The sequence below is a fragment of the Sciurus carolinensis genome, chromosome 4 (genome assembly GCF_902686445.1).
Source record: "Sciurus carolinensis chromosome 4, mSciCar1.2, whole genome shotgun sequence".
NCBI lineage: Eukaryota > Metazoa > Chordata > Mammalia > Rodentia > Sciuridae > Sciurus > Sciurus carolinensis.
In genome coordinates, this window is record NC_062216.1 from 127362160 (window position 1) to 127389079 (window position 26920).

Sequence of the window (26920 nt, forward strand, 5' to 3'; positions counted from 1 at the left end):
TCAGACCCCCAGCCCATCAGCACATCTTCCCTGTCCTGTGGTCTTGTCTAGTAAAGAGGTCTACATAGTGACTAGACATGGGATCACAGTTGATGGGGAAAGAAGAAAGAGGTGACTTTGAAATACAAGATCAATCAAGAGAGGATGGTTCCTAGTGAACAACCTAAGGACCATATGATTGAAAAGACCTGGATGGTAGGAAAATAAGTGAAGTGTTGCCACATTCACCATCCATGAATATATTGGGAAAACTCTGCAAATTTATAGCATAGGACACTAAATCATTGTTGTCTATACACAGCAGGATGTTATGGCTTGAGAGTGAACTAGCTGGCTGTCTGGCCATGGTGTCAGAAACAGCCCCGTCTTCTATGCCATGTGCCATCAGCAGTGAAGCAGGGCCACTTTTATGAGAAACAGTGGCCAGGCCATATTATTTGGTTAATGTAAAAACTAACTGAAAATGAGGTTTTTAGACATTGCAGAAGTTGATTGTATGACATCTGAGCTGCATTTTACTTTGAATTTGCCTCTATCAACTTTCCAGATTTTATGGCACCCAAAGGAGCATTATCAAGCTTCGGCCTCATTTCAACTTCATTGCTTGTGGTCTTTTCGGCCTGTGTTATCTGTCAAATCGTTCATTCCAAATAGGTAGTTGGCCTGTATGTTCTATTTGATCTGATCCTATCATTCTCTGTTGCAACCAATGAAATGAAAGTATTCTCTCGTGGAAAAGCTTTCCAACAGAAAGAAATACCATTTAATTAAAATCAAAATCTGTTAAGAGCTAAGTCATACTGGGCATACTTAAGTAGTCCATTAAGTTAGGTGATACCATGTACATAGCATCTAGTTAAGTCTCCACAACATTATATCATATCCCCCAAATCTGTCATTTTTATTCCACAAATGATATGTGAGTTAATTCAGTTTGTACATCTTGAAATTATATCATATACTTGTAAATAACAAAAGAGGACCAAAATATTCTTTAAAAATACAGAAAATGTACAATTTAGTGACAATTTACTTATTTCTAAGATTTATTACATTAAATCTCTCATCTATTCTGAATCACCTAACTTACTGCAAGAAATATGTAGAATTTTTTTAAATTTTTTTATTTGTTCTAGTTGGTTGTACATGACAGTAGAATGCCTTTATGCATTTTTGTAGATCATACACAAATGGAGTGTAATTTCTCATTTTTCTGATTATACATATTATAGGATCACATTTGTCGTGCAGTCATATATGTACATGAGGTAATAATGTCTGTTTCACTCTACTCTCATTCCTACCTCCATACCCCTTCCCCTCCCACCACATCCCTTTACCTGATATAAAGTAACTCTATTCTTCCCTATCCACCCCCGCATTGTGAATTGGCATCCACATATCAAAGAAAACATTCAGCCTTTGGTTTTTTGGGTTTGTCTTATTTCACTTAGCATGATATTCTCTAACTCCATTCATTTACCAGCAAATGCCATAATTTCATTCTTCTTTAATGCTGAGTAATATTTAAAATATGGAACCAACCTAGATGCCCTTCGATAGATTAATGGATAAAGAAAATGTGGCATATATGTACAAATTTTTAAAGTATGCTGTTATAAATTTATTTGTTATCTTTGAATTTCAAAATAACTATCAAATCAATAGGTTTGGTCTCCTGATTTACTGAATGTTTTCTAACAGTTCTTTAATCCAGGACAGAAGAATATCCAGTTCACTGATGGCTTTATAGATTCCTTTGTTTCCAATCTGCAGATAAAGTAAAAATATAAAAACAGAAGTCTTTCATACTTAAGAAAAACAAATCATTCAAAAACAAGGATTTGAAATACTTACCCCATAAAATGTCCTTTTCATTCTGGTAATGATTGTCACCTCTCTAGCTGGTGCAGCACAGGAAATCTAAGAAATCAACAGTAAGTACAGATAAAATTGTTGAAGATGCACTTATAATGCTCTTCCATTCTTTCAACAAATGTTTATTGAGCAAGTATTATGTTCTGTTCACTGGATATGCAAATAAATAATACACAGTCTCTGTCCTCACAGAGTTTACAGTTTCAGGGGAACAAAGTTGATAATAAGAGAATAAAAATGAAGACTTGCAAATTACAATTAAAGCTATGTTTGCAATACACAGTGCTCTGTGATAGAGATTTATAGCAACAACCAACTTTCAACTGGGTAGTCACAGAGGGCTCCTTTGAAATATAACATTTAAAATGACATCTGAAAAAATGAGAAGGAGCCAGCTAGGCTGTATGAGAAAGCAAGGAGAGCAGAGGGGAAGCTGGGAAGAAACACAGGCAGGAGTGATTCAGATGAAGGAAAGATGTCAGCATGGCTACGGCAGGGAAGAGCTCAGTGCTTTCCAGACACTGAGAGAAGGAAAGCATTCCTGGGAACAGTTGGGGAAGAAAGATGTGAGAAGCATGGGAGATGATGGGAGAATGACAAGAAATATTTACTTTCTGAAAACTCAACCCAGCTGTCAGGTACAATTAACAGTACAACATTCAGTGTGGATTATCAGGAGAAAGCTTCCAAGAAATTCATATGAATTTTTCCAGGAGGGAGCTGGTATTTTGAGAAGCTGGCTTGTAGCCTGGTCAGGAGAAGCTGCCAGTCTCCTTTGTGCAGGTGAACTTTCAAACCTTATCTGAGGGTAGAAATCATTAGGAATCAAACTGGAAAACAATCAACATCTTCCTCTAATCTCCCACAAATTTTTATTGGGTTAAAGAAAAGGGGAGAGAAGGAAAAATTGGAAATGTCTCATTTATTCACTGAATTTTTATTCATAAAACATTAGCACTGGAATAAACCAAGGAGATTTTATAGATTTAATATTCTCAATTTGCAAGAATGAAACAAAGAGTCAGGTGGTTTAGTCACTCACTAAGGTCTCACAAGAGGTTCTATCCTTGTGACAAAATAGTGTAGAGGCACATCAAGAAAGAGAATAGTTAAAAACTCATGAAATCAAAGTGGCTAAAGGATAACACATGGCATAGGTCAACCAACAGGTGTTTTCAGTGCTCTTAATGGTAGCAACAGTGTCTTGACTCTGCCTAAATGCAAACTCTACTTTCTGCTTAAGAAGAAAGAGACTGTTCATGTGAAAGGGGACTTCATGGTTAGGTCCAGAAGAGTTATGAGCTTAAGGGCTGCAAACATGTGATTCATGTTAAGGGACAGTTTGCAGAATTCACAAACTCAGGGGGAGACCTTTTTGTGCTCAGCCCTGAATAAAGAATACATTTATGTAGCATGGAATCCTCCCCTTTGAGATGGGTGGGATGTTCTCATCTACTCTTACTATGTACACAAACTCTCAGTAAAACTTCATCTTTGTACTGAACGCACATAACCCTCTGTTTTTCACAACAATAGCATCATTCTTTAAGTTCCTACAATCAGGTATTAGGATTTAAAGATTTAAATAACACAGAAGGTAAGAGAGCAAATGAAGGAACCAAATTCTGGACGTTACAGAAGTTAAATTACGTTAAGTCATTCCTTAGGCTATGCCCTCTGCCCAGAGACCTTGATGTGTGATGCACTGCACAGTAGTGTGAAAAACACCAGAGAGACTCCTAACCTCACTCACATCTAAGATACCTGCCACCCCAGCAAGAGCCAGGAAAGTGGAAAAAGAGAAAATTAGGGTGTGTTAATATAAAAACTAACAGTGCCAGTGTTGTCCTTAGAGCTACACTTTGGCTTATGGATGCTTTTGGTGCCTTGCAAACCATTTTATATAAATGAACCCTAGAAATAATCTGTTGTCAAAGTATTCACAGATTTAGTAACATAGCTACATTTTACTACCATAACTAAAATAGCTTTGTTTGAAAGGAAAATTCTAAAAGAATGATTTCCTTCTTTTTTTTTTTTTTTTTTTTTTTTTTTTTTAGTATGTAGTTGCAGTTGCTAAAATTGGGTTGAATGACAAAAGGGTTAGTACTCTTATTATCGAAAAGGCTAAATGACAAAACACTCAACTGCAACAGACATGATTTAAACTAGAGGCAAGTTATTAGTAGTACCAGAATAATTAGAGAACAAATTAAAGTATGTGATAGTCATGCAGTAAAAGGCACTGCATGCTTATCATAGACTACGGCTTATTGTTCACCATTAAATCAACACATATTTATTGAAAACTTGGTATATACTGGGCATTCAAATATGTATCTGCTATATTTAATTAATTTAGAAAAGTACCCTACAGGAAGGGGAAAATAGTAGACTTGAGGCAACCAGTATATACTGAAATATACCTCCATGCAAGGAAAATTGTAAAGAAAAACTACTCACTGAAAAGACCCTCACACAACGGAGGAAATCAAATCCATTACAATAGATGTACAAGCAACAACAAAGAAGCACAGGAAGCATGAGTAAAAAGGCAAACATGATATCTCCAAAAGTTCATAACTCCCAACTAACTGAAAATATTGAAGGAGATGAAATGCAAGACAATGAATTTTAAAAGTTGATTGTTAAAATGATTAATGAATGAAAAGAAAAACTAAGAAATGAACTAAGGGAGAAAGCACAGGTTATAAAATAACATATGAATAAAAAGATATTCTGAGAAAGAGCCAAATGATAATCATGGAAATTAAAAATTTAATAAATCAATTAAAAATTTTAGTAAAAATCTAACTAACACACTAAATCGAGCAGAAGAAACAATATCAGGGCTTGAAGACCAACTTGTTGATTTAGAACATTCAGACAGGAATAAAGAAAAAATAAGAAACTATGAGCAGAATATACAAGCACTCTAGGGCAACATTAAAAGACCAAACTTAAGACCCATAGATCCTGAAGGAGATATAGACTATTGGCATAGAAAACTTATTCAGTGAATAAGATTAACATTCAGGCATTTGAAGCACTTACAACCCTGAATAGGATCAAAACACATTATAAGAACCACAGCATATTACAGTTAAAAAGTCAAAAATTCAGAACAAAGAAAGAATCCTTAAAGTTGTAAGAGAGAAGCACCAAGTGATTTACAAAGGAAAATTCATCAGAATAATAGAAGATTTCTTAGCAGAAACTCTATAGACCCAGCAGCATGGAATTATGTATTTCAAGACCTAAAAGAAAACTACTACCAACCTAGACTACTATATCCAACAAAGCTATTCTTCAGAATCAAAGAAGGAATAAAAACCTTCAAGATAAATATAAAGGAATTCATGACTACTAAGCCAGCATTGCAGAAGATAATTAAAATAATCCTTCATGTAAAGAGAAAGACAAAAATAACCAAGAGGTTCAGAAAGAATAAATCACATTAGAAGAATAAATAAGCAAATGAGAATTAGGAATGGTTCAAACATTAAAAATCAAAATAAGGAAGTAACACATGCCTCTTTATAAAAACATTAAATGTAAATGGTCTTAATTTCCTAATTAAAAGACATAGACTGACAGATTGGATTACAAAATAAGACCAACTATATGTTATCTCCAGGAACTATACCTTACAGGCAAAGACATTCACAGACTAAAAGTTAAAGGAAAGAAAATAATATTCCATGCAAATACAATTGAAAATCAGTTGGAGTAGCTACTGTCATATCAGACAAAGCAAATTTCAAACTAAAATTTGTCCGAAGAGGCAAAGAAGGAAATTATGTGTTGATCAAGGGAATAATCCAATTAGATGGTATAACAAATGTAAATATTTATGCTCAATACATTGGTGCACCCAATTCCATAAGACATTGATCAACATAAAGGGACAGATGGCTCCATTACAATAATAGTAGGAGATTTCAAAATACTGCTTTCACTTACAGATAGTTCATCCAGACAGAAAATCAACAAAGACAGAACAGATTTAAACTACACTGTAAATCAAATGGATTTTACAGATATTAGCAGAATATTTCTTCCAACAATATCTGAATACACTTTTTTTTCAGCCACTCATGTAAGTTTATCCAAAACTGATTATTTATTAGCCCATAAAGCAAATCTTAGCAAATACAAAATACTGAAATAATCTCTTGCATCTTTTCAAAGCAAAATAGAATTAAATTATAAACCAATAGAAAAAAAAAAACTACACAATTCATGAAGATTGAAAAATACACTTCTCATTGATGGCTAGGTCACTGAAGAAATCAGGGGATGTTAAAAAAAGTCCTAGAATTAAACAAAAAATGAAAACACAACATTCCAGAATCTGGAAAATGCAGTGAATGCAGTTATAAGGAGAAGGTTTATAGCCATGAGTGCCCACACTAAAAAATCAGAAAAATCTCAAATAAACAACCTAATGATACATCTCAAATTTTTAGACAATGAAGAACAAACTAGTCCCAAAAGCAGTAGAAGGAAAGAAGTGTAATAAATATCAGAGCCAAAATTAATTAACTAGATAATTAAAAAGTAATACAAATGATCAATGAAACAAAGAGTTGTTTCTTTGAAGAGACAAACAAGATTGACAAACCCTTAGCCAAACTGACCAAAAGAATGAGAGAAAGGGCTCAAATTAACAAAATTAGAGTCAAAAAAGGGAATATTACAACAGACATCACTGAAATCCACATGACTATTAGGGACTATTTTCAAAACCTGTAATCCAATAATTTGGAAAGTCTAGGAGAAATGAATGCATTTCTAGACATATACAACATACCAAAATTGAACCTTGAGAAAGGTTCAGAAAACATAAACAGACCAGTAACAAGCAATTAGATTGAAACGGTAACTTTAAAAAAAAAAAAAAAAAAAAAAAACTCCCAACAGGAAAAGCCCAGGACCAGATGAATTAATACCCATGCTTCTTAAGTTATTCCATGAAATAGAAAGGAAGGGAAAATTTCAAAACTCATTCTGTGAAACCAGTATCACCCTAATACCAAAACTGGATAAAGAGAAATCAAGGAAAGAAAATTGCAGACCAAATCCCTTGATGAATGTATATACAAAAAATCCTTAATAAAATACTTTTGGACCAAATTCAGCAACACATTAAAAAGATCATAATCATGATCAAGCTGGTTTCATCCCAGGAATCCAGAAATGACTCAAAATTCACAAATCAATAATCATGATACATAACATAAATAAAATCAAGGACAGAAATCACATGATCATCTCAATAGATGCAGAAAAAGTCTGTGACAAAATTTAACACACCTGCATGATAAAAACTCTAAGGAAACTAGAGTTAGAAGAAACTTACCTCTTCATAATAAAGGCTATATATGACAAACCTAAAGTCAATATCATACTGAAAGCATTTCCTCTAAAATTGGAAACCAGATAAGAATGTCCACTCTCACCACCATATTCAATATAGCACTTCAAATTTAACACAGAACAATCAAGTAAGAGAAGGAAATAAAATGAATGCTAATAGGGAAGGAAAAAATCAAATTATCCTTTTTCAGATGATAGGAACCCTAACAGTCCCACCACAGGATTTCTAGAGCTAGTAAGAAAATCCAGCAAAGTAGCAGGATACAAAAATCAGTACACAAGATCAGTAACTTTTCATACACCAATGACAAATCTTCTGAGAAAGAAATAAGGAAAACAATTCCATTCACAATAGCTCCAAAAAAAAAAAAAAAATGCCTAGGAATGAACTAACCAAGGAGATAAAGGCCCACTACAATGAAAATGATAGCACACTACAGAAAAAATTGAAGACACTAAACACTAGAAAATGGGAAAATGCCCAAATTCATGAACAGGCAGAGTTAATACAGTCTAAATAGCCTATCAAAGGCAATCTAATGTGGGTCAATGCAACTCTCATTAAAATACCAATGGCATTCTTCATAGAACCAGAAAAAACAGTCCTAAGATTCATATGGAATAGCAAATACCCAGAATAGCCAAAGTCACCCTGAACAAAAGGAGTAATGCTAAAGACATCAAAATACCTGATTTCAATTTATACAACAGAGCCATAGAAACAAAAATATCATGGTACTGGCATAAAAACAGATACGTGGATCAATGGGTCAGAATAGAAGACTCAGAGACAAACCCACAAATTACAGTCATCTGACTCTTGACGGAAGTGCCAAAAACGTGCCTCAGAGAAAAAAACAACCTCTTTAATTGCCGGGGTCCAGCCCTAGCAGGGGTCAGGGGTCCTAGGTGGATGGGAGGCGTCGGCACAGTGGAAAACAGCAGACAGAGACACCAAGTGTTCTGAGGCTGAATCTGTCTTTATTTTTTCTGCCAGCCTTTTTATAGATATTTTTCTTTAGTAATGATTATATCATTTTATGGTTAGTTTAAAATAAGAAAAACCTTTAAAAGTACAATCTATGCTTCTTCTCAAAGTACACATTCCCTCTGTATGACAGCCCAGACCAAAACAATCTTATTTCCCAACTAGATTAAAACAACCTCATTTTCCAGCTAAACTGAGGGCACCATGATCTGCCAGCCTTCAACCTTCAGAACAAACATGTCACAAGATTTTCTGAGAAACCACCCCACCATGAACTCCAGTGTTCAACAGTAAAAAGCTTTTACTATTATTAAAGGACAAAGAAATCAACTTATAGTTAATATTTAGTCTATTCTATTTCATATAATGGTGGACTACAATCTTATTCTGATTCTCAAACAATCAGACTAAACATAGGAAAAACACAAATTATATTTATGACTAACCTAAATATTTTTATTATGTAAAGTATCTCTAGAATCAACTATTAAACCCAGGAAAGCAACAAAGGCTAAACACCACATCCAAGTTCAAAGGAATGCCTCTTCATCCATGTATATTTAGAAATTATTATACCAAGCAATCACAGGCTCCTCTTAACTTGAGCATAGCTACAATTGTTTATTTTCATATATTTTATCTATATATTACTGCTAAATTTTTATTGTGTACTATTTGTGTCCCAATACAGTAAAACCGTCCCAAAGTTTTTCCAATAAGTTTCTAATGATATATTGATTATTAATATTAAAAAGCAGGGGAGTTTCAAGATGGTGTATTAGGGGGCGGCTGCATTTCACGTTGATCCAGGACGCAAGATTCAAAAGAGGAGACAGTGAGAGACTTGGGACCAACTCAAGGCTGCCGGGTGAGTCTCTCCCTTTGGGGAGGCATCCCGGATGGGGCCGTAGCCCCGGAACTCAGGGAACTTTGTGAAGTAGAGTTGCCCGGCGAGACGCCCCTCCCCCTGCTGGAGCGGTAAACATGGACAACTGGGATCATCATAGAGGAGGCGGCTCAGCACAGCGCTTGGACTCAGAGCAACCACTGGGGCTCCGGGTGGCTGCCTGAGGAAGAGCTGCGTGGCGAGCTGTTTAGACCCAGAACGACCGCTTCTGAACACCGGGGGGTTGCCCGGAGGAAGAGGAGAAGCACAGCGGGTCGCTTGGTCTAGGAGTGACTACATCAGAGCCACAGGCGGTTGCCAGAGGAGGAGCTGCGTGGCGAGCTGTTTGAACTCAGAACGACCGCTCCTGAACACCGGTGGCCTGCCTGGAGGAGGAGCGCGGCGGGTCACTTGGTCTAGGAGTGACTGCATCAGAGCCACAGGCAGTTGCCAGAGGAGGAGGCGAGTGGTGAGTTGATTGGACTAAAAGGGACTGCTCCTGAACACCGGGGGGTTGCCTGGAGGAGGAGCGTGGTGGGTCACTTGGTCTCGGAGCCACCGCTCCTGAACACCCGGGGGGCTACCCCGAGGAGGAGGAGGAGGAACAGGGTGGGTCAGTTGGACTTAGAGTGACTGCCGAGGGCTACGGCTGGTTGGCGGGAGGAGGAGACACGAAGTGAGTTGCTTGGACTCCTAGTGACTGCGTCAGAAACCCGGCCGCTGTCCAGAGGAGGAGGTGTGTGGTGGGTCTCTGGGTATCAGAGCTATTGTACGGGGCTCCAGGTGGCGGCTCAGAGGAGGGGCCGCATAGCCAGGCGATTAGGTGCAGAGCAGGGTCCCAGGAGCTAGGTGGCTTCTTGCTGGAAGAGCCGCACAGAGACACGCCTAGGGGCAGAGCGAAGTTTCCAGGACTGCGGGCAGATTCTCTGGGAGAGGCAGCCTAAGGAGACTCACCTGCGGAGGGTGAGGCTCCCAGGCCCAGGAGGTAGGTCCGGGCCCCTGGGAACGTTGCAGAGGAAGACAGCCCAGCCCAGACAGTAGTTGTAGATTGAGGGGAACCTCTAGGAGGGGAACTGACCAGCGAGACGTTCCCACCGAGTGAGTCTTCCCTACCGGGAGAGGTTTTCCCACAGGGACAGTAAAACCAGAGACACAGGCACAAATAGGACTTGCCTCAGCCCACAGCCTAGTTCCCCGTTGGATGACCATTGGTCAACAAGTGGAGACACCTCTGACCACTAGCAGGGAATATACGCCACCTGAGGGTCACCACCCCTAGAGAGGCAGCTTCTTCGTGGAGCTCCGCATTATCAACTTCCTCCAAGACTGCAGGCTACTGAAGGATAAGAGGGGATATACTAGCAATCTTCAGGGACATTATAAGTCGATAGAGGAAATCTGCAATATCTTAATGACCCACTGATTCCTGAACATTATGAGAAAACAAGGGAAGAAAATGCCCCAAACAAATCTAGATGTTACATCAATAAAATCCAACGACAGCATGGCAGAAGAAATGACAGAAAGGGAGTTCAGAATGTACATAATTAAAATGATTAGGGAAGCAAACGATGAGATGAAAGAGCAAATGCAGGCATTGAATGATGAGATGAAAGAGCAAATGTAGGCATTGAATGATAGCACCAATCGACAGTTAAAAGAGCAAATACAGGAAGCAAAAGATCATTTCAATAAAGAGTTAGAGATATTGAAAAAAAAACAAACAGAAATCCTTGAAATGAAAGAAACAATAAACCAAATTAAGAACTCCATAGAAAGCATAACCAATAGGATAGAACACCTGGAAGACAGAACTTCAGATATTGAAGACAAAATATTTAATCTCGAAAGCAAAGTTGAACAAACAGAGAAGATGGTAAGAAATCATGAACAGAATCTGCAAGAACTAAGGGATATCATGAAAAGGCCAAATTTGAGAATTATTGGGATTGAGGAAGGCTTAGGAAAACAAACTAAAGGAATGAATAATCTATTCAATGAAGTAATATCAGAAAATTTCCCAAATCTGAAGAATGAAATGGAAAATCAAGTCCAAGAGGCTTATAGGACTCCAAATACACAAAATTACAACAGACCCACACCAAGGCACATTATTATGAAAATACCTAACATACAAATAAAGACAGAATTTTAAAGGCTGTGAGAGAAAAGAACCAAATTACATTCAGGGGGAAACCAATACGGATATCAGCAGATTTTTCAATCCAGACCCTAAAAGCTAGAAGGGCCTGGAACAACATTTTTCAAGCTCTGAAAGAAAATGGATGCCAACCAAGAATCTTATACCCAGCAAAACTTACCTTCAAATTTGACGATGAAATAAAATCATTCCATGATAAACAAAAGCTAAAAGAATTTACAAAAAGAAAGCCAGCATTACAGAACATTCTCAGCAAAATATTCCATGAAGAAGAGATAAAAAACAAAGAAGCATATCAGCAAAGGGAGGAATTACCCTAAAGGAACTGTCAAATAAAGGAGGAATCAAGATGTGTCAAAAAATAAATAAATAAATAAATAAAAATTTTAAATATGAACCAAATGACCGGGAATACAAATCATATCTCAATAATAACCCTGAATGTTAATGGCCTGAATTCATCAATCAAAAGACACAGACTGGCAGATTGGATTAAAAAGAAAGATCCAACAATATGTTGCCTGCAAGAGACTCACCTCATAGAAAGAGATACCCATAGACTAAAGGTGAAAGGATGGGGAAAAACATACCATGCACATGGACTCAGCAAAAAAGCTGGAGTATCCATCCTCATTTCAGATAATGTGGACTTCAAGCCAATGTTAGTCAGAAGGGATAAGGAAGGACATTTCATACTGCTTAAGGGAAGCATAAATCAGCAAGATATAACAATCATAAACATCTATGCCCCAAACAGTGGCTCATCCATGTATGTCAAACAAATCCTTCTCAATTTTAGAAACCAAATAGACCATAACACAATAATACTAGGTGATTTTAACACGCCTCTCTCACCACTGGACATATCTTCCAAACAAAAATTGAACAAAGAAACCATAGATCTCAATAACACAATCAATAATTTAGACTTAACAGACATTTATAGAATATACCATCCAACCAAGAGCGAATACACTTTCTTCTCAGCAGCACATGGATCCCTTCTCTAAAATAGACCATATATTATGCCACAAAGCTAATGTCAGCAAATACAAGAAGATAGAGACACTACCTTGTATTCTATCAGATCATAATGGATTGAAGTTAGAAATAAATGAAAGAGTAAAAAACAGAAACTACTCCAACACCTGGAGATTAAACAATATGCTATTATATGATGAATGGATAACAGAAGATATTAGGAAGGAAATTAAAAAATTCTTAGAGGTAAATGAGAACAAAGAAACATCATATCAAAATCTCTGGGACACTATGAAAGCAGTACTTAGAGGAAGATTTATTTCATGGAGCATATTTAATAAAAGAAGTAAAACTCAAAAAATAAACGACCTAACACTACAGCTCAAAGCCCTAGAAAAGGAAGAACAGACCAACACCAAAAGTAGTAGAAGACAGGAAATAGTTAAACTCAGAGCTGAAATCAACGAAATTGAAACAAAAGAAACAATACAAAAAATTGACAAAATAAATAGTTGGTTCTTCGAAAAAATAAACAAAATTGATAAACCTTTAGCCACACTAACAAAGAGAAGACGAGAGAAAACCCAAATCACTAAAATTCGGAATGAACAAGGAAATATCACAACAGACACGACTGAAATACAAAACATAATTAGAAGCTATTTTGAAAATCTATACTCCAAAGAAATAGAAAATTTTGAAGACATCAACAGGTTTCTAGAGACATATGAATTGCCTAAACTGAACGAGGAGGACATACACAATTTAAATAGACCAATTTCAAGTAATGAAATAGAAGAAGTCATCAATAGCCTACCAACAAAGAAAAGGCCAGGACCAGATGGGTTCTCAGCCGAGTTCTACAAAACCTTTAAAGAAGAGCTCATTCCAATACTTTTCAAAGTATTCCATAAAATAGAAGAGGAGGGAACCCTCCCAAACTCATTCTATGAAGCCAATATTACCCTGATACCTAAACCAGACAGAGACACATCAAGGAAAGAAAATTTCAGACCAATATCCTTAATGAACATCGACACAAAAATTCTCAACAAAATTTCAGCAAATTGCATACAAAAACATATTAAAAAGATAGTGCACCATGATCAAGTGGGTTTCATCCCAGGGATGCAAGGTTGGTTCAACATCAGGAAATCAATAAATGTCATTCACCATATCAATAGACTTAAAGTCAAGAATCACATGATTATTTCGATAGATGCAGAAAAAGCATTTGATAAAATACAGCACCCCTTCATGCTCAAAACACTAGAAAAAATAGGGATAGTGGGAACATTCCTTAACATTGTAAAGGCCATCTACGCTAAGCCCATGGCTAATATCATTCTAAATGGTGAAAAACTGAAAGCATTCCCTCTAAAAACTGGAACAAGGCAGGGATGCCCTCTTTCACCACTTCTATTCAATATCGTCCTTGAAACTCTAGCCAGAGCAATTAGACAGACCAAAGAAATTAAAGGGATACGAATAGGAAAAGAAGAACTCAAACTATCCCTATTTGCTGATGATATGATTGTATACTTAGAGGAACCAGGAAATTCCACCAGAAAACTTTTAGATCTCATAAGTGAATCAGTAAAGTAGCGGGATATAAGATCAATGCACATAAATCTAAGGCATTTTTATACATAAGCGATGAATCTTCAGAAAGAGAAATCAGGAAAACTACCCCATTCACAATAGCATCGAAAAAAATAAAATACTTGGGAATCAATCTCACAAAAGAGGTGAAAGACCTCTACAATGAGAACTACAGAACACTAAAGAAAGAAATTAAAGAAAACCTTAGAAGATGGAAAGATCTCCCATGTTCTTGGATAGGAAGAATTAATATTGTCAAAATGGTCATACTACCAAAAGTGCTATACAGATTCAATGCAATTCCAATTAAAATCCCAATGACGTACCTTACAGAAATAGAGCAAGCAATTATGAAATTCATCTGGAAGAATAAAAACCCAGAATAGCTAAAGCAATCCTTGGCAGAAAGAGTGAAGCAGGGGGTATCGCAATACCAGATCTTCAACTCTACTACAAAGCAATAGTAACAAAAACGGCATGGTATTGGTACCAAAATAGAAAGGTGGATCAATGGTACAGAATAGAGGACACGGACACAAACCCAAATAAATACAATTTTCTCATACTAGACAAAGGGGCCAAAAATATGCAATGGAGAAAAGATAGCCTCTTCAACAAATGGTGCTGAGAGAATTGGAAATCCATATGCAACAGAATGAAACTAAACCCATATCTCTCACCATGCACAAAACTAAACTCAAAATGGATTAAGGATCTCGGAATCAGACCAGAGACCTTGCATCTTATAGAAGAAAAAGTAGGTCCACAGCTTCAACATGTCGGCTTAGGACCAGACTTCCTCAACAGGACTCCCATAGCACAAGAAATAAAAGCAAGAATTAATAACTGGGATAGATTCAAACTAAAAAGCTTTCTCTCAGCAAAGGAAACTATCAGCAATGCGAAGAAAGAGCCTACAGAGTGGGAGAAAATCTTTGCCAATCATACTTCAGATAGAGCGCTAATCTCCAGAATCTATAAAGAATTCAAAAAACTCTACACCAAGAATACAAATAATCCAATTGACAAATGGGCTAAGGAAATGAATAGACACTTCACAGAAGAAGATCTACAAGCAATCAACAAACATATGGAAAAATGTTCAACATCTCTAGTAATAAGAGAAATACAAATCAAAACCACCCTAAGATTCCATCTCACCCCAATTAGAATGGCGATTATCAAGTATACAAGCAACAACAGGTGTTGGCGAGGATGTGGGGAGAAAGGTACACTCATACATTGCTGGTGGGGCTGCAAATTAGTGCAGCCACTCTGGAAAGCAGTGTGGAGACTCCTTAGAAAACTTGGAATGGAACCACCATTTGACCCAGCTATCCCACTCCTTGGCCTATACCCAAAGGACTTAAAATCAGCATATTACAGAGATACAGCCACATCAATGTTCATAGCTGCTCAATTCACAATAGCCAGATTGTGGAACCAACCTAGATGTCCTTCAATTGATGAATGGATAAAGAAACTGTGGTATATATATACAATGGAATATTACTCAGCCATAAAGAATGATAAAATTATGGCATTTGCAGGCAAATGGATGAAACTGGAGAATATCATGCTAAGTGAGATAAGCCAATCTCAAAAAACCAATGGACGAATGATATCGCTAGTAAGTGGATGATGACACATAATGGGGGATGGGAGGGGCTAGTGTTAGGGTTAGAGTTAGGGTTAGGGAGGGGGGCAAGAATGGAGGAAGGAAGGACTGTATAGAGGGAAAAGAGGGGTGGGAGGGGTGGGGGGGAAGGGGAAAAAAATAACAGAATGAATCAAACAACATTACCCTATGTAAATTTATGATTGCACAAATGGTATGCCTTTACGCCATGTACAAACAGAGAAACAACATGTATCCCATTCGTTTACAATAATAATAAAAAAAAAGCAACTACACATGGAGACATGCCACACCTATGACCCCCAAGAGGGAGGACGATCAACAGAACCGTGTCAAGTATTGAGTCCTCTATTCCAACAGAACCATGTCAAATGTCGGAGTGGCAGGAAGTAGATGTGGCATTTAACAAATAAGGAAAACTGCATATCCACATGTAGATCACTAAAACTAGATATCTCTGTCTCACTCTGTATGAAGTCAACATAAAATGGATCAAAGACCTAGGTACACCACCAGAAACTTTGCAACTGTTGGAAGGAGAAATAGGGAAAACACCTCTACATATAGGCATAAGAAACTTCTTTCTGAGCAGGACTCCTACAGTTCCAGAAATAATATCAAGAATTATAAATGGGATGGCATCAAATTAAAAAGCTTCTGTACAGCCAAAGAAACAATCAACAAAGTGAACAGAAAACCTATGGAACAGCAGAAAGTCTTTACCAGCTACTCTTCCTACAGAAGATTAATATCTATAAACAACTCAAAAACTCCACACCACGAAAACAAATAACCCAATCAATAAATGGGCAAATGAACTAAGCAGACATTTCTCAAAAGAATTATAAATGGTCAAAGATGATATGAAAAACTGTTTAGCATCTTTAGACATCAGGGTAATGCAAATAAAAACTACACTGAGATTCCACATCACTCAATCAGAATGGCAATCAAGAATATAAATTACAATAAATGCTGGCAAGGATGCAAAAAAAAAAAAGGAATTCTTGTACACTGTCAGTGGGAATGTAAATTAGTATTGCCACTATCATAATCAGTATGAAGTTTCCTTGAAAAACTAAAAACATAGCCTGGAGTGGTAGGGCACAGCTGTAATTCCAGTGGCTGGGGAGGATGAGGCAGGAGAATCATGAGTTTAAACTATCCTCAGCAAAAGCAAGGTGCTAAGCAACTCAGTGAGACCCTGTCTCTAAACAATATATTTAAAAAAGGGCTAGGGATGTGGCTCAGTGGCCGAGTGTTCCTGAGTTCAATCCCCAGTAACAAAAAGAGAAAACTAAAAATACAACTACTATATGATCCAGCAATACATTTTCTTGGTATTTATCCAAAAGAATTACTTTAGAAATATATGCACATTCATGTTTATCACGGCATAATTCACAAAAGCCAAATCACAGAATCAACCTAGGTGTCCAACAAAAGATGAATGAAGAAAATGTTACATACACACACACACACACACACACACACACACACACACACACACAATGTTGTTTTATTCAGCTATAAAAAAAGAATAAAATGATGTAATTTGCAGGAAAATGGATGGAGCTACAGAGCATCATGTTAAGCAAAATAAACCAGACTCATAAGAAGATGAGTTTTGCATGATTTCTCTCATATGTGGAAACTAGTGGGGAAGAAAAGGAAATAAAGGAATGTCATGAAAAAGGAAGGGAGATCTATAGGGAAGAAGATCAGGACAGGAAGGAGCGAAAGTGAAGGCAGCAAAGTTGATCAAAGTGTTGTATGCATGTACCAATATACCACAATGAAACACACCATCCTATATAAAAGTACCCTACATGATAAAAATTGTCTCAGGATATACCTGATGGCTCATAGTCTACCAAGAGACAGAGCAATGCAAAATTTCAGTGCTACGTAATAACTACAGTGATCAAAACAAAAATCCAGCTGTCCTGGGAGATACAGAAGAGTTAATCCAACCATGCAGCCCAGAAGACTTCTGGGAAATAAATGAGCTGCTTCTTGAAGAATGAGTTGAAGGAGCAGAGAGAAGGGACGGGTAGGCAGAGGAAGCAAGTGTCCCAAGGATACAGAGAACAAAGACCATTTAAATACATCTCAGGTCCCAGCTGAAATCCTTGGATTAACCTACTTACCTCACAACCCCAACCTCCACCCTTGAGGCAGTAATTCCTGCTGCCTGCTCCCTTCGCAGCAGTCCCACCTCAATCCGACACCAGCAGAGGCTGGCTGGAAACATTTTCAGTGATCTCCATGAGGACAGAGAAATTAACTGTCAATTTTTGGTGAATCCCCAAGCTCTGGGATAGTGTTCATCAAATACAGATAATAAATGTTTGTTGATAATAAATGTTTGCAAAAGAAATGCAAACTTCAGTCCAACTGCTTCAGCATCCCCAACCCCCGGTTTAATTAAAGTTTGAAACATGCCCTAGACATCAGTAAGCACCAGAACCTTGTTTAAAATAACCAGATAAATACATAATTCAGTCCTCAATTTGTGTTCCTGGTATCCTTAGGTGTTTGGGGGAAAAAGAATTTTATTATAATGTACTATGTCATGTTATAAACACATAGCATTGTGGAAATGAAAAAAATAGATATAAGAGCCTATGTTTTTATTTATCTCATTATACTTCAGATTGGATCACAATCAACTTTTTTGTTGTTTTTGTTAATTTTGGGAGGGTTTCTGTTGATTTTAATGGCTAAGATAGTTCCTACTCTGGCATGGTCTTGATTTTCTGAAACATTTTCCCAAAAATACAAATGACAGATAAAGGATTAAAGACTAAATGAATGTCATTATATCATATGACACCAAATGTAGAGTTTTAAGAAAATCTTATTCAGTGATTTTTTTGCACAATTTTTCATATGAGGTTCTATAAATGTTATCCAAGGTGCCTTTAAAGTAATAATTGAGAAAAGACTGTGCATATAACCTGTTTTGAAAATGAACTGCATAAATAAATGTCAGTTTGCAAAAGGAAAGTCACTAGGATCAACACGAAACTACTGAGACCAGAAAGTCTATGAGAAAGTCAAAAAGAAAATAACAAAATAGAACAAAATAGCATTATTCAAAAAAATGACTGTATTTAAACAAAGTTTTTAAAAAAAAGAGGAAAAAGTAACTAAACTATTAGCCAAGTGTCTCTGCAAAACCAAATTTCACAGACATTTAATTTTAACAAAACAAATGATAAATATCTAACAGCCAAGTAAATATGTAACAAAAGAGCTCATAAAACATTATTTAAATTTATGTTCTCTATAACTGGAAGAATGATCTGATTTGGATAAGCATAGATAATCTTGGTTGCTTGGAATAATTTTAGGTCCTTACAAAACATTTCTCCATGTTCTAACCAGAGGAATAAAATTAAGAGTTTTCAAAATCCTTACCTACATACAGATACAAGGGTAAGGAAACTTTATTGCAGATTTTTAAAAATTCTCAATGTAGAATGAGTCTATATAAGTTAGCTCCTGAAAATTCTTAACCCAGCAGGAGAGCTGTACCTCATCTTTTTGACAGAGATGTTATATATCATTAACCCAGGAACAATATTCTTGACAAAAGGATTCTATAACATAATGAGAAAACACATTTATTAAGATTTAAACCAATTACTCATAATGATTTCTTCATTTTTAAATCAAAGTACTACTATAAATTATACACATTATACATGGTAGCACTAAGATGAGGTACTATAAAAACATTCAATTATTTAAGAGAACCACTTTCAGAAATTGTTGAGAAAATGTAACTGAAAGCAAATCATTGGTCTGTGTATAGAAAGCAGACAGTTTTGCAAAACCATGATATGCTAAGCACTCTGACATTCTTTTACTTAATTCTCCCAACAACCTCACAGGGAGATTACTGTTATTGTTAAAGAGATGGGTTTTGCACTTCTCAGTTACTGAAAGAATAAGACAAAATTGGTTTCACTTCCTCTTTCTCGCTTTAACAGTTCAAGTAATTGCAATTTTAAAATTTGACATTACAAAGATGAATAATAATTCACAAGTTGATAAGCTAATTGCAATTAATGAAACAAATTTCTTTTCAAACTACATAAAAGAAATAGAAACACAAATATCACATTTGCCAAGACATTAGATTTTAAATGTAATTACACACAATAAATATGAAAAAATGTACCTTTCTAATTTCCAATTACTCTTTGGACTATCAAAATGTTCATTAAAGTAAAAGAGGAAATCTTGAAAACTAATGGAAATTTTTTTCAGTTTCAACTTCGATCACTAACAATTAGGCAAGTTATTTTATGAATCCAGTGAGGCAACTATTCAATTCCCTTTCAAGTCTGAGAGTATGAGTTCTATAAGAATCTTTAAATGTCTTCTTTACACATAACTTATTTTGTTTGAACAATTATGTCATTAAACTAACTAAACCAAATTACCCAAATCAAACTAACTGGAAAATGTAATTTTTATTAGCTGCACCAAAATGCTCAGAATGTTACCACAAGCAATGAGATGATATTCAAATACGATGGTACTGGAGACTCCAGCCCCTGGAATCTCCCATAATAACTGTCATAGTGTTGTGTGTATCTTAAGAGTGGCTCAAGAAGATGCTAATATCAGAGGACCTGCAAATAAGCCCCAAAGGAAGGTGGCTTAGAGAAATCACAGAGCTTTCACAAATTTTTTAAAAAAATCAAATCCATGAGCTAATAATGAAAATGAGAGAAAATGACAACAAAAGTAACAATTTGTTAGTCATCATAGGAGAATATTTAAAAAAAATCCCTTACCTCAAAAACTGATAGACAAAGAGAATTAAATATTTACACTGCCTTTCTTATATGGTAAGTTCTTCAAGTCAGCCAAATAGTGAGGAGTAGATTCCATGTGTAGAATTATCCCAGCTTAAGAATAAAAAGGTAGAACAGAATTTTAAAGTCATTGTTTTACCATGCCTTATGAATTAATGAATCTAGACAATAATTATCAATGACTGCTAACATCGTAAAACAGAGACCACACATTATGTACCACAAGAAAATGGCTACTACTCCCCTGAAAAGTGTCCCAGTTGAAAAAAAATCAACCCTGATTCTGGTCATGGTTCCATATATAACCACCAATGTATGGAAAACAAATACGAAGGATGATAGTAAATGGAAACCTTGTCCTACACAAAAGAATGGAAAGTCTCTAAAGCAGCAAAACACAGAACAGTTATAACTAATGAGTCAAAAAAAGGTAAAAAAAAAAAAATGGAATCATTAAAATACCAATCAAGAAGTCAAAGAGGAGGAAAATAGAGCAAAGAACAGGCAGGATAAATAAAAACAAACATCAACGTGGTAAATTTAAAGCCAACTATATTAATAATCCTTGAAATGTAAATGTTCTAAACACACCAATAAAAAGATTGCTGGGGCAGACCTTTTTTAAAGTACAGTCTAAATAAATGTGACATACAAGAACGTCCCTTTAAGTAAACAGCAAAGAAGAGTAAAGGGTTGAAAACAAATACAGCACACTAATTCTAATCAAAAGAAAGTTGGAGTGGGTCACCTGGTAAAAGAGGGAACCAATCAACATATCAGAGCAGGGACCTCTGAGAAGACAGGAATATAATGTAGAGTTTACAACAACCCCCTGGTGGTGGTAATACTAGAAAAGTTAAGGTTTGCGGGTAAAACTGACCGGGTCAACTGAAGGCAATGCTCACAGGACAGGGAGAATTAGTCCAAGGAGACACTCATGGGTTAGACTCAAAAAAAGGTTTTTTTTGTTTATTTGTTTTGTTTGTTTGTTTGTTTGTTTTAAGTTAGAATAGTGGCCATAGACTAGAGTGGGATTGTCTAACAAAAGTCTACATCTTTTTCTAATTTGCATAAAGGTATCCTATAAGATAAGAGTGGCCCTGGTTATGAACACATGTATGTTACACATGAATGAACAATTCTTGAATAATTAGCAAGGACTACTACCTATGGATCGAAATTTGCTTCTCTTCTTTCTAGCCATAAACAAGACTACATTTCCCAGGAGTCTTTGCAATTATTTGTAGCCATGTGACTAGTTCTTGCCAAGGGAATAGGATTAGAATGATACCTGTCATTCTGGAAGCAAGGCTTATATGAAATGGATAGGCTTCTTCCTGCATCTATCTGCCTGCCACACACTAACTGCAGAGAGTTCAGGAATGACACAGCTACAGTCTGGAAGAAGCCTACCTCCCTGACTCATAATGTAGAGGAAAGTGATTCCATCCAGTGAGACCTGACTGTACTTCCACATGAGGGGCCCACATAAAATAAAGGCTGACCATCTGAAGCCACCAAACTTTGGGGGGCATATTTGTTACAATTAAAATTATCATTCTAATATCAAAATTAGTACACAAATATATTTTTATTATGGAGAATTCATCATATATGTACATATATACACATATGTATATCAATGTTAACTATATTCATAAAAATTTTCAGGTTCAAAACATTCAGTTCTTATGACTTTTATGTCCCCTAGTCTCCCCTTTCTCTGCTACTCTCTCTAATTTCAAAAGTAGGGAACTTGGAACAAAGACAAACAGAGAAGCCCTCAAAATGAAGAACTTCTTTCTTATGAAGACAGAAGTAGAGCTGGTCAACTAAATAAGAAAATGAAAATTCAACAAGTTGGTCATTTGACAACTTGGCCATTTGACAAAATGTCCTGGAACAGGCAAATGTAACATTTTCAAAATATGTTTAGGGGGGCAAAAGGATTAGATGAAGGAAGGAAAGAAAAAGAAAAAAAGTGAAGGAAAAAATGAAGAAAAATATGCGGTCCCACTCATTTGATGACTACCCATCAAACGTCATCCATAAACCCTCAAAATATGGCAGTGATTCATTTCTTTGCCTTTGTCAAATAGTAATGAGCGACAACAGTATCTGATTTCAAACTATCTACAAAAGCAATAGTAATTAAAACAGCATAGTATTAGCTTAAAAACAGACTCATCAACCAGTGGGACAGAACAGAAAGCCTGGTAATGAACCCAAGCATGTAGTCAATTGATTTCCAACAAGGGTGCAAAGCACATCATTGAGAAAAGGACAATATCTTCATGGTATTGGGAAAACTGGATATCCATATGCAGAAGAATAAAATTGCACCCTTACCTCACATCATATATAAAAACATCCCAAAATGGATTAAAGACTTAAACATAAGACCTGAAGCTATAAAATTACCTTTTTAAAAATATGGGAAAACTTCATGACATTGGTCTTAGACAATGATTATTTTAGATTTGACCACAAAAGCACAGGCAAAAAGAAAAAGGCAAATGGGACTATATCAAAATAAACTCTTCTGTACAACAAAGGATAAAACATAGGAGAGACAACCTATGGATTAGAGAAAATATTTGCAATCCATATATCTTATAAGGCATTAATATCCTTAAGGCAAACTATAAAAGGATCACAAACATTTGTACAGAAATAAAACAAATAATCTGATTAAAAATGGGCAAGAGAATTGAACAGATATTTCTCAAAATATTGTATTAAGAAAATGCCAGACTTCACAAGCCATTAGAAAGTGTAAATCAAAACCACAATGAGGCAGGTGACATCTTGCCTGTGTCAGAATGACTGTTATCAAAAAGACAGATAACAAGTGTTGGCATGAATGTAGAGAAAAGGGAATGCTTTTACACTGTTGATGGGAATGGAAATTAGTACAGCCAGTATGGAAAACTATATGGAAGTTCCTCAAAAAACTAAAAATTAATCATCATATAATCCCATTTCTTTGGGGGGGGGCGGGGGCGGGTGCTGGGAATTGAACCCAGGGCCTTGTGCTTGACAGGCAAGCACTCTACGAACTGAGCTATATCCCCAGGTCATATAATCCCATTTCTAAAAATAAATTACCCTATAATCCTACTTCTGAATATTTACCCCCCAAAATTCAAAATAACATGTTTAAGAGATATTTGCAGTCTTATATTCATTGCAGCACCTAAATGTTCATCAATAGATGAATAGATAAAGAAAATGGGGTGTACATACACACAATGGAATACTATTCAACCTTAAAAAGAATTTTTGTCATTTGTGACAACGTGAATGAAATTGGAGAACGTTATGCAAAATGAATTAAGTCAGACACAGAAAGACCAAAACCACAGGTTTTCACTTACATGTGACATCTAAATTAATGGAATTCAAAAAACAGAGTAGAACAGTGGTTCAGAGGCTGAAGGGGTTGGAAGGAAGATGATGGACGGAAATGTGAGACTCAAATTGACAGGAGGAATACATGTTTTTGTTTTTTACTTTGAGATATACTGCACGGTATTATTAATATAGTAAATGATAATGTCTTGCACATTTCAAAATTATTGAAGGAAATCTCAAATGTTTGCCCCCCCAAAATTTGAAAAGAGGCAGGAGAAAAAAACAAACCGGAGTCACGTGGCACTTGGGAAGGTTGATGGGGTGGTATGTTCAAGTTAGACCACAAGGGGGAGCCAGCCACTTTGGAAAATGGCAACCACCAAGATGTGCCACTGCTCCATCCCGCGGTGCGTCCTGACCCTGAAAGCAGCAGCATCTCTACTGACACGTTGAGGTCCCTTTCGAGGAAAAGCTGCTCAAAAATAAATCAGGGAAAACCAGAGTTGCTGGACACATTTAAGTTTTCAAACTTTTCATCTAGAATATTGCTTGGTTTGGGTTATGGTTATCACTATGTATTTAGCTATTCGAGCCAATGAAATCAAGCCAGTGACAACACAGACATGGATTGGCTGGTTCCCAGTGTCCACATATCAGGGGAGGATTCCTGCAGTGCCTTGCCGACACTGACAAACTTCACTTAGAATAAGGTAAATTAAATCTCATGGGTAGTGCACTGGATAGCACTCACAGAGGAGCCAACGACTTTAGCTAAAGGAGAACCAGAGAGTACTCTGTTCCTAATCCTATAAAAAAGGTTGCTCAGGTTTGCAGATACTACAATGGGGAAGATTTTCTTGTTGTCCCTTTGGGTGGCTCCGCCCTGGCCTACAGTGTCTGCCAAGGGTCTCATTTCCTTTATTCTGGTCCTTTTCACATCTTTGGAGGCCTAAGACTCTCTAACTGGGAATGATGACAACATAATCAGTTGGTAGTAAATAAAATGTAAAATTCTATAATTTAATTTACATGTAAGAAACCAAGAGATTATTTTTAATTATATTTAATTAATAAGATGACCTTATAGGTTAAATACAGAATAAACATAAGATAAATGACCACCTTTCCATTAATACAGACACTCTCTGGATTCTACAAAAAGATATCAGGCTGTAGTTTTGCTTTTGTTTGTTTTTATCTTTGTTGTTATTTTAGTGGAATATAAGAGTTTATGAAAAAACTCTTCAGTCCAAGTCCCAAAGACATAAACACAAACAAAAAGAGGAAAAAGAGAGCATAAATGTGTTGAATTTTTTTACCTAATTGATCGGTTCACACTCATAAAATACCTAAATACCTTGGCACTCCACTCAGGAGCCATAGGTTAAGGACATTCTCACTCTCAGAAATAAAAACCTTTCTGCACTCCCCACAGGAGAAATTCAACTAACATTGCAAAGATCCTGACTCCCCTAGCCAGCCTTGATATTTTATCACTGTGGGTGTTATTGTAGGAGTGTGGTCACTTTTACCTTGTTACTTTCCTATTGCTTAGGGTGACAAGAACCATTCTGAAGCCTTGAATAATCCAAATATGAAAAAAGGCGCTCCTTTTTAGATTTTGACTGTGACTGTTTTTTAAAAAGCATATATGGCCTGATTCAGGTGCTCACCTGTAACCCCAGAACACTGGGAGGCTGATGCAGGAGGATCTCAAGCTCAAAGCCAGGCTCAGAAACTTAGGGAGACCCTAAACAACTTAGTCTGACCCTGTCTCAAAATTAAAATCAAAAAGGACTGGGAGTGTGCTCAGTGGTTAAGTGCCTCTAGGGTCGGTCCATGGTACCAGAAAAAAAAAAAAAAAAGTAGACAACTATAAATTATAGACAATTAAGAAAAAGGCAGTCTAAAAGCTCCCATCGTCATGGTCCATAGAGACATGGAGAGAGAAAAAGTGGAAGATGGAGAGATGGTGAAAGGACAGAAGAGAAAAAGCAGCCTAGACTAGTGCTTGGCACCACATTAGTGCTCAAGAAATATTTGTCAAATGAAAGAGGGAATTACTTGGCATTATGTGACAGGGGGATGATTACAAGATAAATATTTACCTGAGGACCACACCATGTTATTTCAGCTCTTTTCGTATGTGCTATTCTTTAAGAATTAATAACTAGTGCCGTCATAAGCTATGCATGGTTCTTTGATGCTATTTCCCTGGTGATGGACTCTCCTTTTGGACTACAAACCAACAACCAGAAAGCCTTTTTACTCACCTGCTGATATGGAGACAGCTTCCCACATGCTGTTTTTAGGTAGTTTTTTAGGTTCAAACTCACCCCATTTGCCAGGCATACTTACACAATGGCTCAATTTCTGCCTAAGGCCATGAAAGTCTTCGACAAAGTCTATTTCCTTGCATGTTTGTAATTGGAGTTGACCAAAAACATCTTCCATGAAGAAGGACAGAAGCTGTTCCTGAAATCTGCAGTTTTTCTACAAATAAGACACAAGAAATTCTTAATTCATAAGGTATGAATAGTTTGGGTCATTTTTTCTTGTTAATGTCACTGAAACATCCCCCAGATTATTACTTAATGACTCTCTGGACAAAATTAAAATGCAGAGGGAAAGCATTGAACAAGTAGAAACTTGAAAATGAAGACTCTCCAGCTTACCATAAATAGCTTTTTTGTTTTCTTTTTTAATAATCGTATATTTTTTACACGATCTTCCTACAATAAAATAAAGCAGAATCAGTTCTATCCAGGTTACAGTGTCCTTCAGGTCCTCCTTGCAAGAAGAACCTAATACTTACTGGAATTGTGGCTTTCAGCCAGGCTGCCTTGACATAGAAGTTGTCGACAGCTTGGGACAGCAACTCCCTTGAGTGACAAGGTTGGATGAAGGAGGGTCGAGATGGCTTGTGCTTGGCAATGGCAAGAGACAAAGTGGCACACAGCAGCCCAGACCTCAACATGCAGTGCACCCACATATCCTTCTCTCCACTCTGGGTCGTGTCACTCACAGGGTCACCTTGGTTAGATGAGAGGATAACCTACTTACATGAACCCTCAAAGCCGCCTCCTCAATGCGATGCCGGGAACGAGCCCTTACAATTTATAGAGAGGACGATCCCTTCGGTGTTCTATTTTTCAGAGATTGTTTCATAATCAAAAAAGGTTGACCACACCATCTGTAGCGTTATATAAAAGTTCAAGTT

At 36.6% G+C, this 26920-nt stretch overlaps 1 protein-coding gene across 1 annotated transcript; it reads right to left on the minus strand.

Annotated features, from left to right (window-relative positions):
- Positions 1-1683: 1683 nt before the first annotated feature.
- On the minus strand, positions 1684-26692 carry Il26 (interleukin 26). Its single transcript, XM_047548254.1, has 5 exons — positions 26516-26692; positions 26376-26432; positions 26059-26193; positions 1858-1923; positions 1684-1770 (listed from the first exon to the last, which is right to left on the minus strand). The coding sequence occupies exons 1-5, from the start codon at positions 26690-26692 to the stop codon at positions 1684-1686; spliced, it is 522 nt and encodes a 173-aa protein (XP_047404210.1).
- Between the last annotated feature and the right edge of the window lie 228 nt (positions 26693-26920).

Bases quoted from the DNA above. Each gene is read 5' to 3' on its own strand.
- Il26 (XM_047548254.1), bottom strand. From the start codon at position 26,692: ATGTGGGTGCACTGCATGTTGAGGTCTGGGCTGCTGTGTGCCACTTTG. The intron at 26,433-26,515 runs GTAAGTATTAGG...ATTTTATTGTAG, and splicing joins GGCTGAAAGCCACAATTCCA to GAAGATCGTGTAAAAAATAT. The intron at 1,924-26,058 runs GTAAGTATGCCT...TTGATTTCTTAG, and splicing joins GGCAGAAATTGAGCCATTGT to ATTTCCTGTGCTGCACCAGC.